The 13,695-nt window shown below is 47.4% G+C and overlaps 1 protein-coding gene across 1 annotated transcript; it reads right to left on the bottom strand.

The window, feature by feature from the left end:
* Positions 1 to 321: 321 nt before the first annotated feature.
* Positions 322 to 2,643, bottom strand: LOC140717905 (heat shock 70 kDa protein 1-like). Its single transcript, XM_073031608.1, has one exon. The coding sequence runs from the start codon at positions 2,547 to 2,549 to the stop codon at positions 627 to 629; it is 1,923 nt and encodes a 640-aa protein (XP_072887709.1). The 5' UTR covers positions 2,550 to 2,643; the 3' UTR covers positions 322 to 626.
* Between the last annotated feature and the right edge of the window lie 11,052 nt (positions 2,644 to 13,695).

Consider the following 13,695-nt stretch of genomic DNA (forward strand, 5'->3'; position numbering starts at 1 on the left):
TAAAAGCATCTTAAAAAATACTTAAAACTATACAAAGTTTTAACCCTGTCCACGTTGAGGGTTAGTCACCTTCCTGAAGGACCACAGGCCTTCTGGTAAAGTAATGCCACACGGAACCTGTGAGAGTGGGGAAGTGTTAACAACCAGATCCAGAAACAAGGAACAGTGTGATGGGATCTGGGAGGAAGATATCCCTGGGAAAGGGAGCTTGGGGAAGGGTCACTCGATTATATACGGCAGTATTTTAATCGATTTTTTTAAAATCAAAAGAAAAAACCTTCCTTCCCAGCCATGCTGGTATTTAAATAAAATTACAGACAATTGAAAAATTAAACAATTTATTCAAAGCATATATAACAACATATTTAATACTGTACAAAATTTATATTCCAAAAGAGGTGACATTAAAAAAAATACCCCCTATACAGAGAACCCGATCAAAGGAATTCGATAGTCCAGTTACCAGTGTTTACAATTAGAACATCACAGCCAGACTCAGGACATTGACATGACCCAGTGGTGTTACAGTGGAGACTATTCCAAAGAGCCAACATCAGCATCAGGCCCACTGAAGTGTCCAGAGAGTTCAAACCGAGCAAGCCCCATACTGTCACATTCACAGTCCTTTAATCCACCTCCTCAATAGTTGGTCCAGAGGAACTGGCATTCCCAGCCTGTGCCCTGCATGATTCCCCTGCGCCTGCTCCTTGGTACAGTTTGGCAATGATGGGGTTGCAGACTTTCTCCAGCTCTTTCTGCTTGTGCTCAAACTCTTCCTTCTCTGCCATCTGATTCTTCTCCAGCCATGATATTGTCTCGTTGCACAGGTCAATAACTTTCCTCTTGTCTTCTGCACTGATCTTTCCAGCCATCTTCTCATCCTCCACAGAGCCCTTCAAGTTGAAGGCATAGGACTCCAGGGAGTTCTTGGCTGCAATCTTCTGCCGCTGCATTTCATCCTCATTCTTGTACTTCTCGGCCTCCTGCACCATCCTGTCAATTTCCTCCTTACTCAGCCTGCCCTTGTCGTTGGTGATGGTGATCTTGTTTGTTTTCCCAGTGCTCTTGTCGACAGCAGAGACATTGAGGATGCCATTGGCGTCAATATCGAAGGTCACCTCAATCTGGGGTACGCCACGAGGAGCGGGAGGGATGCCACTCAACTCAAACTTGCCCAGAAGGTTGTTGTCCTTGGTCATGGCTCTCTCGCCTTCATACACCTGAATAAGGACACCAGGCTGGTTATCAGAGTAGGTGCTGAAGATCTGGGTCTGCTTGGTGGGGATGGTGGTGTTCCGCTTGATAAGGGTGGTCATGACTCCACCTGCCGTCTCCAGCCCCAATGACAGAGCAGCAACATCCAGGAGTAGCAGATCCTGAACATTCTCCGACTTGTCCCCCATCAGAATGGCCGCCTGGACAGCTGCCCCATAGGCCACGGCCTCATCGGGGTTGATGCTCTTGTTCAGCTCCCTACCGTTGAAGAAATCTTGCAGCAGCTTCTGGATCTTGGGGATGCGGGTCGAGCCTCCGACCAGGACAATCTCATGGATCTGGGATTTGTCCAGCTTGGCATCTCTCAGGGCTTTCTCCACTGGCTCCAGAGTGCCCCTGAACAGGTCAGAGTTCAGCTCCTCAAACCGAGCCCTGGTGATTGAGGTGTAGAAATCAACACCCTCAAACAGAGAGTCAATCTCAATACTGGTTTGGGTGCTGGAAGACAGGGTTCTCTTTGCTCTCTCGCAGGCCGTCCGCAGCCTCCTCACCGCTCTCTTGTTCTGGCTGATGTCCTTCTTGTATTTCCGCTTGAACTCCTCAATGAAGTGATTGACCATGCGGTTGTCAAAGTCCTCTCCTCCCAGGTGGGTATCACCAGCTGTCGATTTCACTTCAAATATACCGTCATCAATGGAGAGAATGGAGACATCGAAGGTGCCACCACCCAGGTCAAAGATGAGAACATTTCGCTCCCCTTTGCCTTTCTTGTCCAGGCCATAGGCAATGGCAGCTGCTGTCGGTTCATTGATGACACGCAGGACATTGAGACCAGCTATCACACCAGCATCTTTGGTTGCCTGGCGCTGGGAGTCATTGAAGTAGGCAGGAACAGTAATGACAGCGTTGGTGACTCTGCAGCCAAGGTAAGCCTCAGCAATCTCCTTCATCTTGGTCAGCACCATGGAGGAGATTTCCTCTGGGTTAAAGGTCTTGTTCTCCCCCTTGTACTCCACCTTCACCTTGGGCTTCCCTCCGTCACTCACCACCTGGAAGGGCCAGTGCTTCATGTCAGACTGCACCGTCGGGTCATCAAACCTCCTCCCGATGAGCCGCTTGGCATCAAAGATGGTGTTGGCCGGGTTCATTGCCACTTGGTTCTTGGCCGCATCGCCGATGAGCCTCTCGGTGTCGTTGAAGGCCACATAGCTGGGGGTGGTGCGGTTGCCCTGGTCATTGGCGATGATCTCCACCTTGCCATGCTGGAAGACCCCCACACAGGAGTAGGTGGTGCCCAGATCGATACCGATGGCTGTCTCCTTGGATGCAGGCATCTGTGTTTCTGATGAAAGTTCCGACGTTCTTTATTGAAATACCAGAAGGACTTCCTTGCTTCTCCAAGCCGATCGTTACTGCATGGCTTGCTGTTCCGTCCCTTAATATAGTCCCAGCGCGGCTATGTGGGCGGTGCTTCGTTCTTGAGGGACGTCTATGTAAACCAATGAAAACGCGGGCGAGTGACTCACCGCCGAAGGTTGGAGAAGGTTCCGAGGCGGCGGCCAATGACAGCGCTGCTAGTCCGAGACTTGCCGGGGCTTCGCGAAAATTCTGGTAATAGCGAGGAAGATCTGGGGCAGTCAGCGAGGTTTCGGCAGAAACTGAGTCATTCAGGAACCCTTTGAAACACTTCTTAAACTGTACGAAACAAGCAATATTGCACCTCTTCCAAAAGTTCCCTCCACGCAAGAAAAAGTCTCAAGCACCTTCTGGGGAGAGAATTCTCTGGCCTTAAGGGACGAAGCGAGAAAACAAGGAACGACAGCTCTGGGTAATATCTGCAGGACGAAATTAATAACAGAACAAACACTTAAAAGAAGGATAGCACAGAAAGTCAGAGTTTGTGACATTTAATTTTGACAAAAGGAATTTTCCGGTGTTGGCGACCAGAACAGGGCGTGACACGGATGTTTAAAAAATTGAGAGATTGACAGAAGTGACGGTGAAGTTTGCGCGAGAAGTTTTTTTTATCTGCGGCATAAATATACAGGGTTTAACTGTCATAAATAATCCTATTGCAGCTCCCGTATAATACATTGCAAAGAGAAGGTGACATAATCAGGTTAAAATAAATTATCCGTAACGCAGCGATGTTAGTGTTATCAGATGCTCCCAGAGTCTTCGCGAGATCTATCTCGCCACCTCCGGAATTTTCGCGAAGCCCCGTCGGCTCCCAGCGCTACTACCCATGTACTGTCGGTTATGAAACCAACATCGAGTGTGTGTATGGTGTGGGGATAATATTGTTGTTCAGATTTATATAATGACAAGTTAGGAATGGAAAGCCCCCTCTCCCCCTCCTACTTTCAAATCTCTTACTATCTTTTCTTTCAGTTAGTCCTGACGAAGGGTCTCGTCCCGAAACGTCGACAGCGCTTCTCCCTATAGATACTGCCCGGCCTGCTGCGTTCCACCAGCATTTTGTGTGTGTTGTATGTAATTTGTTTATGGGATTGAAAGTTCCCCGATAACTTTTTAGTGACTTTCTATGGAGGTTGTCTGCGCTGAACTCCGCCTCACCTCTGACCCGGACCCTTTCTCTTTCTGTAGCCGTGGATTGGCCAGAATACAGTATGACATTGCGAGATTTGTGGCGATCTTAGATATTTGGAGCATAATTCATTAAGGTAAACTCAGCGTGTGTATTTATGAATGGTGTAAAAGGCAGCAGAGATTAACCAGCCAGAGCATTAATTTTATTTTATATCAATTTCAGGCCTGTGGTGTCGGCAAGCATTAGAGTTTAATTTGGCTCAGCGCTGAGATGTAGTCCCGAGGATACAGCAGTCTTGTGGAGGTTGTGGATCATGTCTATATTAGTGATATTGCCCTAATGTGTTGACTCGCTGCTGGAGGTTCCCTTGGCCCAGAGGTCTAAGGTGCTAGGGTCAGCTCCGGATGAGAATCGGGTCTGTCACAGACGTACACTCAGTGGGCACTTTACTAGGTACAGGACAGCTGTGTGTCTGCTGGTTAATGTAAACATCTGATCAGCCAATCATGTGGCAGCAGCTCAATGCATAAAAGCATTCAGACATTGTTGAGTTGTTGTCCAGACCAAACATCGGAATGGGGAAGAAATGTGATTTTTTAGGTGACTTTTACTGTGGAATGACTGTTGGTGCCAGACAGGGTGGTTTGAGTATCTCAAAAACTACTGATCTCTCGGATTTTTGTTCACAACATTCACTAAAGTTTACAGAGAATGGTGTGTAAAACAAAACCATGCAGCGAGTGAAAATGCCTTGTTATTGAGAAGGTCAGAGAAGAATGGCCTGTCTGGTTCTGGATGACAGGAAGGTGACAGTAACTCAAGAATCCACGTGGTACCACACTGGTGTGCAGAAGAGCCTCTCTGAATGAACAACACGTAGAACATTGAAATGGACGTGTTAGAGCACAGACGCACACTAAGACGGCATTTATTATGTGTAGGATGTACCGAATAACGTGGCCACTGAGTGTAAATCTCCCCCAGTGTGTGGGTGATTGATTGGTGTAAGTGTGTGTTTGTAGGTCAGTGCAGAATGATGGGGATTGGTTCATACAGAATGATGCCATGACTTTACTGTCCTTCCGTACCCACAAACTGGTCAAAATCTTACTCTTCCCACTAAGCAGTTAAACAAGAGCTGACCACTGACCTCCAATTCATTCTGGGAGGCTGAATATTGAAATTCAGGACTGTTCCTCACAAAACAAAATTGGTAAGTTGTCACAAACACATCTACTATAAAGTCAGCTCTTTCTGTCAGTTCCCCGGGATGCTTTCCATCAGGGTCTGGGGACTTGTCTACTGTTTACTCGGCCTACCCATTTGCTCATCACTCTCTCTTCAGTGACAGTGATGGTCGGGGGTTCTCACCTCCCATTGCATTCATAACGTCTCTCCTTGACATGTTAGATGTGTCCTCAACACAAAGTCAGAATCTGGCACATGTAGTGAAATCTGTTGTCTTTGAGGCAAGAGCGCAATGCAATACATGATATTAGAGAAAAAAAGAATTACAGTAAGAATCTTTATGCATATTAAACAGTTAAATTAAGATAAGTAGTGTGAACGCACAAATTTTAAAAAAGCAGTGAGGTAGTGTTCATAGCTTGTTGATCAGGACTGTGGGAATAGTGGTGTTAAATATTGATGGTGATGCAGCTCTGTAAAACTCTGCTTAGGCCACACTTGGAGTACCATGTCCAGTTCTAGTCACCTCACTATAGGAAGGATGTGGAAGCATTGGAAAAGGTACAGAGGAGATTTACCAGGATGCTGCCTGGTTTAGAGAGTATGGATTATGATCAGAGATTAAGGGAGCTAGGGCTTAACTCTTTGGAGAGGAGGATGAGAGGAGACATGATAGAGGTATAAGCCAAGTCAAGTCACTTTTATTGTCATTTCGACCGTAACTGCTGGTACAGTACATAGTAAAAATGAGACAATGTTTTTCAGGACCATGGTGTTACATGACACAGTACAAAAACTAGACTGAACTACGTAAAAAAAAACAACACAGAGAAAGCTACACTAGACTACAGACCTACACAGGACTGCATAAAGTGCACAAAAACAGTGCAGGTATTACAGTAAATAATAAACAAGACAATAGGCACAGTAGAGGGCAGTAAATTGGTGTCAGTCCAGGCTCTGGGTGTTGAGGAGTCTGATAGCTTGGGGGAAGAAACTGTTACATAGTCTGGTCGTGAGAGCCCGAATGCTTAAGAGCATTTCCCAGACGGCAGGAGGGAGAAGAGATTGTATGAGGGGTGCATGGGGTCCTTCATAATGCTGTTTGCTTTGCGGATGCAGCGTGTAGTGTAAATGTCCGTGATGGCGGGAAGAGAGACCCCGATGATCTTCTCAGCTGACCTCACTATCCGCTGCAGGGTCTTGCGATCCGAGATGGTGCAATTTCCGAACCAGGCAGTGATGCAGTTGCTCGGGATGCTCTCAATACAACCTCTGTAGAATGTGATGAGGATGGGTGGGTAGGAGATGGACTTTCCTCAGCCTTCGCAGAAAGTAGAGACGCTGCTGGGCTTTCTTTGCTATGGAGCTGGTGTTGAGGGACCAGGTAAGATTCTCTGTCGGGTGAACACCAAGAAATTTGGTGCTCTTTACAATATACAAGATTTTAAGAGGAATAGATAGTGGACAGCCGGCGCCTCTTCCCCAGGGCACTACTGCTCAATACAAGAGGACATGGCTTTAAGGTAAGGGGTGGGAAGTTCAAAGGGGACATTAGAGGAAGGTTTTTCACTCAGGGAGTGGTTGGTGCGTGGAATGCACTGCCTGAGTCAGTGGTGGAGGCAGACACACTAGTGAAGTTTAAGAGACTACTAGACAAGTATAGGGAGGAATTCAAGGTGGAGGGTTATATGGGAGGCAGGGTTTAAGGGTCGGCACAACGTTGTGGCCCAAAGGGCCTGTAATGAGCTGTACTATTCTAAGTTCTATGTAAATAATGTCTTTGAAGAACAGGCTGCACTGTTGAAGACTCTGCAAAGGAGTGTATTAATGCCAATTGATGCACTTCATTTTGCACGAGGCAAAATTAACAAGATAAGAAGGAAGTATCTGGGAGACAATGTGTCTTGGAGTGAGAAAGTTACATTTTTCTCAGCCAAAATTGTGACAGGAGCTACAAATTCTCTGGTGACCTTGATAAACCACCTCTGTGTTTATTGAGAAGAGAGGTTTCCTGAGGGCGAGGTACAAGAACGGGCGGCTTTTGATTTTTCCGTACATGCGGGATGGGACTTCCATTTTGGCAAAGACCAGGTCAGTGCCTTGTGTGGAAAATATCCTGATTTCCTTGCTGAAAATGCTGTCATAGTGAAGCAGTACAACGACTTCATATTTACTGTACAGGAAAAAATTAAATCCTAACCGATTACCAGCTCGTCTGAAATGGTGACATTTGCAACTCAAAATGAAGAGTTTTGTGACCTTGCAAAGCTGACGGACAATGGCAGAACCTTTCTTACAACTAGCGCTGCTCGTGAAAGGTTTTAGCCTCATGAATCAAATCAAAAACAAGCTGAGGAACCGTTGAAGTGAGTGTCATTTGGATATGCCAATGGGAATTCTCTGCTGGAAGAGGATTTATTAGTCTGGACAAAGATGGGTAAATGCCATAGACAGCAGGGAGAAAAGTGACTAAGCAACTTGAATATGTTCATTATCTTGTTCACATTTATGTCTCTCATGTAATTCAGCTACCAATTCGGTGCTGTACGCAATGATTTCCAAATAAAACACTGATCTGGATACATTGTCAACCATTTTAGACCACTTCAATAACATGTGAAACGATCGATATTGATCATCTCCGGTCTCTCTGATTACCATATCCGCCGGGGATCCAGCCGGGACTAAGGGGCCTCCTATTTGCTGGCGGTGCAGTTTTATATTTTTAATCTTTTTTTTGGCGGTCTTTTTTCCTACTTGCAGTTGAGCGTTCAAAGCCTTCGTCCTACCTCCGGAACTCTTTGGTTTGTTAGCAGGATCAGTGTTAGCCGATCGACTGCTCACACTTCCCGTTTTTCCCGTCTAGGATTTCGGTTTCAGTTAAGACAGCACAAAGCTTTATTCACACTATGCACGCAATGAGCGCTCACTGGTGTGTTTCCACAAGTCTCTGAGTTCAGTCACGGAATAAATTGGGAGCTACCTTGGTACCCCCACGAGCACCCCCTGTCGTCCCCCTTTCAGCTAGGAGACTGATTTTCCTTCCCAACTTGGAGGGCACCTTTCTGTCTTGCTTATCCTTTTTGCCTAGGGATCTTTTTTGGATCCTGCTGTTATAGCCTCCCCCTTTCAGCTAGGAGACTAGATTGAGGATCCCATCCTCCGTCGCCAAATTGTTGCGGAAAAGGGTACTCGGACCCGGAGGTAAGTTACTTCAGAAAATCTTTATTGATGCACGATATCATGGAGAGCCGAGTCACCGAAAGCGGAGTTCTGAGACTCTGCTCGACAACGGATTACACTCTTATTTATACCCCAGGCGTACGTGACAAGAAGCACTTAAATCTGAAAAAGAGGCAACTTCAACTAAAACTCGTTAGAATAGCAAAGTTGCACTATATGTCCTTGAGCAGTTATACATTTTCTGAAGTGTTAGTTCTCAGGACAGTATATCAGGCTTTCCTAAGTGCAGACATGTGATAATGCTCAGAACAAGGAAGCACAGACTTAGTTATTTTGCCATCCTGTCTAGAAGCACATTTCAGTCACACAGTGTACATCAGTAGCAGATAAGTGATTACAGACTTTGAATTCACATACTAGAAGATCATTAACCCCTTCATGTTCATCACAAATTCTTACTATTTTTCTTCCTCAGGAGGGGTGGAAGAAATACAGGAGTAGGTGATAGGGAGAGGAGAAGGGCATGAAGTAAAGAGCCGGGAAGTAGATAAAGGGCAGGAGAAGAGAGAATCCGATAGGAGAGGACAGAAGGCCATGGATTGAAGGGAAGAGGAGGAGCACCAGAGGGAGGTGCTGGGCAGGTAAAGAGATAAGGTGAGAGAGGAAAATGGGAATGGGGAATGATGAAGGGGGAGGGTCACTATCGGAATTTCGAGAAATTAATGTTCATGCCATGAGGATGGAGACTACCCAGACGGAATAAAATGTGTTGTTCCTCCAACCTATGAGTGGCCTCATCACAACAGCAGAGGAGGCCATGGATAGACATGTCGGAATGGGAATGTGAAATGGAATTAAAATGGGTGGGTGGCCACTGGGAGATCCCACTTTTTATGGTGGCTGGGGCATTGTTGATCGATGAAGCGACTCCCAAACTATGTCGGGTCTCACCGATATACAGGAAGCCACACTAGGAGCACCAGACACAGTAGGTGTCCCCAACAGACTCACAGGTGAAATGTCGCCTCACCTGGAAGGACTGTTTGTGGCCCTGAATGGTAGTGAGGGAGGAGGTAAAGGGGCAGGTGTGGCACTGGTTCAGCTTGCAAGGATAACTGTTCGGAAGGAGATCAGTGGGGAGGGAGGAATGGGCAAGGAGTTGGTAGGGAGTGATCCCTGCAGAAAGCAGAAAGTGAGGGGAGGGGTGGCAAAGATGTGCTTCGAAGTGAGATCCTGTTGCAGATGGCGGATGTTACGGAGAATTATGGACACGGAGGCTGGTGGGGTGGTAGGTGACCCTCTGGCATTCTCTCTCCCCACCTGCAATGGCTCTGCTCTACACGTTCTCCGACTTTCAATCGCCGGTTCTTTGCCTTTTTCGTGCCCTGTAAAGATTGGAAGGAAGATCACCCGTCTTCAGACTACAGAATCATGCCGTCTCCGATGCCGGCAGGCCCGGACGTCTCCAGACCGCGATCCCTGCTGCCAACCTCAACGGTTCTAACAATCCCGAGTAGATTCAGAACCCGGGCTCCACCGTGGTCAGTGTCAGTTCCAAGGACCTTGGACACCTTCAAAGTGCCGATTGTGCAAACCCCAACCCCAACTCCAGCCTGGACACTGATCGACAGCACCTCCAGGCCGGGACTTTACCCACTGTCCCAGTCTCCCCTTCCCCCACCACCGCACTGCAGTCCCGTGTCTCTCAGATCCTACCGCCATCCTCAGAGACCCCATCTTCATCTCACCACACCTTCCCTCTCCTCAGACACTATCAATCCCCTTGCCCCCGCTGATCCCAGCCCTCATCCGTGCCGGGTCTCCACAATTCCCTCTGACTTTCCTTTCTCTCAGGAAGAACCTTCTGACGTCAGTAAGGGCCTCTCCTTTGTAACCCTGAGCGCACACCTCAGTGAGTTCCTCGCCCACCCTGACACAGAACTCTTCTTCCACCGCCTCCGTCTCCGTGCCTGCTTCTTTGGCAAGGACTCCCCACCCCGCACCGATGACCCTATCACCCGTCTTCAACCCTCATCCTCTTCCTGGACATCCCAGTCTAGTCTCCTGCCAGCTCTGGATCTTTTCATTGCTGACAGCTGACGAGACATCAACCGTCTCGACTCCTCTCTCCAATCTTAATCTCACTCCTGCCCAACGCACAGCTCTCCACTCTCTCTGTACTAATCCTAACCTCACCATCTAACCCGCAGATGAGGGTGGGGGTGCTGTAGTAGTCTGGCGGACTGACCTCTACTTTGTTAAGGAAAGGCGACAATTCTCAGACACCTCCTCTTACATACCCCTCGAACAGGACCCCGCTAAGGAGCACCAGGCTACTGTCTTTCACACCATCACTCATCTTATTAACTCTAGGGATCGCCCATCCACTGCCACCAACCTCATAGTTCCTCCACCCCACATCTCCCCTTTCTACCTCCTACCCAAGGAACAAAAACCTGCTTCTTCCTGCCCCACCAAACTTATATTTTCATACCATGCCTCAGATTTATCCCACCTGCTTCAGTCCCTTCCTATCTACATCCTGGTCTATTTCTGATGCTTTCCTCCCCTTTCTTGATCTTTCTGTCTCCATGTCTGGACTCAGCTCATCTACTGAAATCTTTTGTAAACCCACTGAGTCTCACAGCAACCTGGACTATACCTCTTCCCACCCTGTGACTTGTAAAAAGGCCATCTCCTTTCTCTCAATTCTTCCATCTCCGCTGCATCTGCTCTAAGGATGAGGCTTTCCATTCCAAAACAAAGGAGATGTCCTCCTTCTTCAAAGAAAGGGGATTCCCTTCTTCCACCACCACCACCAACTCTACCCTCACCCGCATCTTTTCCATTTCACGCACATCTGCTGTCACCCCATTCTCCTGCCACTTAACAGAGACAGAGTTTCTCTTGTCCTCACCTACCAGCCCACCAGCCTCTACATCCAGCACATAATTCTCCGTAACTTCTGCCATCGGCAACGGGATCCCACCACCAAGCACACCTTTCTCTCCTCTGCAGGGATCCCTCCCTACGTAACTCACTTGTCCATTCGTCCCTCCCCACTGATCTCCCTCATGATTGCGGTCTTCCGGTTAAGATGTCGAGGGTGAAAACTGACAAGAGACGCTTCTTAAATCATCAACAAGAGAAATTCTGCATGTGTTGGAAATCCGAAGCAACACACACAGACACAAAATGCTGGAGGACCACGGCAGGTCAGGCAGCATATATGCAAACGGTCAGGCCGAGGGCCGAGACCCTTCTTCAGAACTGAGAAAGAAAGAGGAAAACACCAGAATAAAGAAAAGTGGGGAGAAGGAAAGGAGGATAGCCAGCAGGTGAAGCCAGGTATTTAACATGGGAAAAGGGCTGGGGAGGAAGGAATCTGACAGGTGAGGGGATTGCACTGTAGCAGAAAAGGAAGGAGGAGAGGACGTGGGGAAGTTACAGGCAGGTGAGAAGCGTAAAGGGCCAGGGTAGGGAAAGGAAGAGCAGGGGAGGGGTGGGGGGTGGGGTTAGTTGGATACCCTGATTGGAAACCCTAAGGTTTTTCTCCTCCACATTGAGGGAGGCCTCATCATATCACATGAGGAGGTCATGGACTGACAAGTCGAGCGTTAACAGGAATCAGAACTATACTGTGTGGCCAGTGGGAGGCTCCAATTTTGGCAGATGGACTGGAGGTGTTTGATGAAATGGTCCCCCACATTAAATTCAGATTATTATCTGAACGGTGTAGAGTTGGGTAAGGGAGAAATACAAAGACATCTCGGAGTCCTTGTTCATCAGTCACTGAAGGTGAATGAGCAAGTGCAGCAGGCAGTGAAGAAGGCTAATGGAATGTTGGCCTTTATTACAAAGGAAATTGAGTACAAGAGCAAGGAAATCCTCTTGCATTTGTACAGAGCCCTGGTGAGACCACACCTGGAGTATTGTGTACAGTTTTGGTCTCCAGGGTTAAGGAAAGACATCCTGGCTGTAGAGGAAGTGCAGTGTAGATTCACGAGGTTAATTCCTGGGATGTCTGGACTGTCTTACGCAGAGAGGTTAGAGAGACTGGGCTTGTACACGCTGGAATTAAGGAGATTGAGAGGGGATCTGATTGAAACATATAAGATTATTAAGGGATTGGACAAGATAGAGGCAGGAAATATGTTCCAGATGCTGGGAGAGTCCAGTACCAGAGGGAATGGTTTGAGAATAAGGGGTAGGTCATTTAGGACAGAGTTAAGGAAAAACTTCTTCTCCCAGAGAGTTGTGGGGGTCTGGAATGCACTGCCTCGGAAGGTAGTGGAGGCCAATTCTCTGGATGCTTTCAAGAAGGAGCTAGATAGATATCTTATGGATAGGGGAATCAAGGGATATGGGGACAAGGCAGGAACCGGGTATTGATAGTAATTGATCAGCCATGATCTCAAAATGGCGGTGCAGGCTCGAAGGGCCGAATGGTCTACTTCTGCACCTATTGTCAATTGTCTATAAATGTTAAATGTTGTGAGAGTTCCTGTTACCCCACCCCCCCGTCAGTAGGTTTCCAGATTACAACCACAGATGAAGTTCTTCCTCGCTGTGAGAGTCTGATATTCCAACACTTCTTCCTCGCTAACCCTTGCACCTAAATGAATGAATGAATGATCTTTATTGTCATTATACATAGATACAATGAAACTCTGTTTGGTTTCCTCTCAGGTAATCAAACAAAGCGGTAGATAAAAACAAGACAGTAATAGAAAAACAGTATTAAATAGATAAGTAGCAGAAAATAAGTTACAGCAGCACCAGAATGTCACAGTAATGCACAAAGTGCCGTTAGTGCAAGTATTTGAGTCCTTGTGTGTGCTCACAGTTTCAGTCATTGTTCTGTGGGAGTGGTGTGATGGAGGCCACAGCTCTGGGGTAGAAGCTATTCCCCAGTCTATTTGTTCACAGCTCTGGGGTAGAAGCTGTTCCCCAGTCTATTTGTTCACAGCTCTGGGGTAGAAGCTGTTCCTCCGTCTATTTGTTCACAGCTCTGGGGTAGAAGCTGTTCCTACGTCTATTTGTTCACAGCTCTGGGGTAGAAGCTGTTCCCCAGTCTATTTGTTCACAGCTCTGGGGTAGAAGCTGTTCCTCCGTCTATTTGTTCACAGCTCTGGGGTAGAAGCTGTTCCTACGTCTATTTGTTCACAGCTCTGGGGTAGAAGCTGTTCCCCAGTCTATTTGTTCTGGTTTTTAGTGTCCTGAACCTTTTGCCGGATGGCAGCAGGTCAAACAGGGAGTGGCCGGGGGTGTGTGGTGTCTCCTGATTACTTTCCTCCTGAGTCTGCTGGAATAGATGGTGTCCAGTCCTCAGGCCCCCTGGTTTGAGCTCGCCCGGCCATGGGGTAAAAGTTCTTGTTTTCAGCCCACCCGGGGTCTCTGTCTCCCATTTATGCTCACCTTTCTCCTCCACCAAGAAAACTATCTAAACCTCTGGATTTCTTTCGAGTGTCAAGAATGGAGGTAAAACTTGAAAACTGCTGAGAAACTCTTATAGAAGAGGTTCTTGGAATCTTTTCCACAGAAGAGAAAATTCA

Source organism: Hemitrygon akajei, chromosome 2 (genome assembly GCF_048418815.1).
Source record: "Hemitrygon akajei chromosome 2, sHemAka1.3, whole genome shotgun sequence".
Classification (NCBI taxonomy): domain Eukaryota; kingdom Metazoa; phylum Chordata; class Chondrichthyes; order Myliobatiformes; family Dasyatidae; genus Hemitrygon; species Hemitrygon akajei.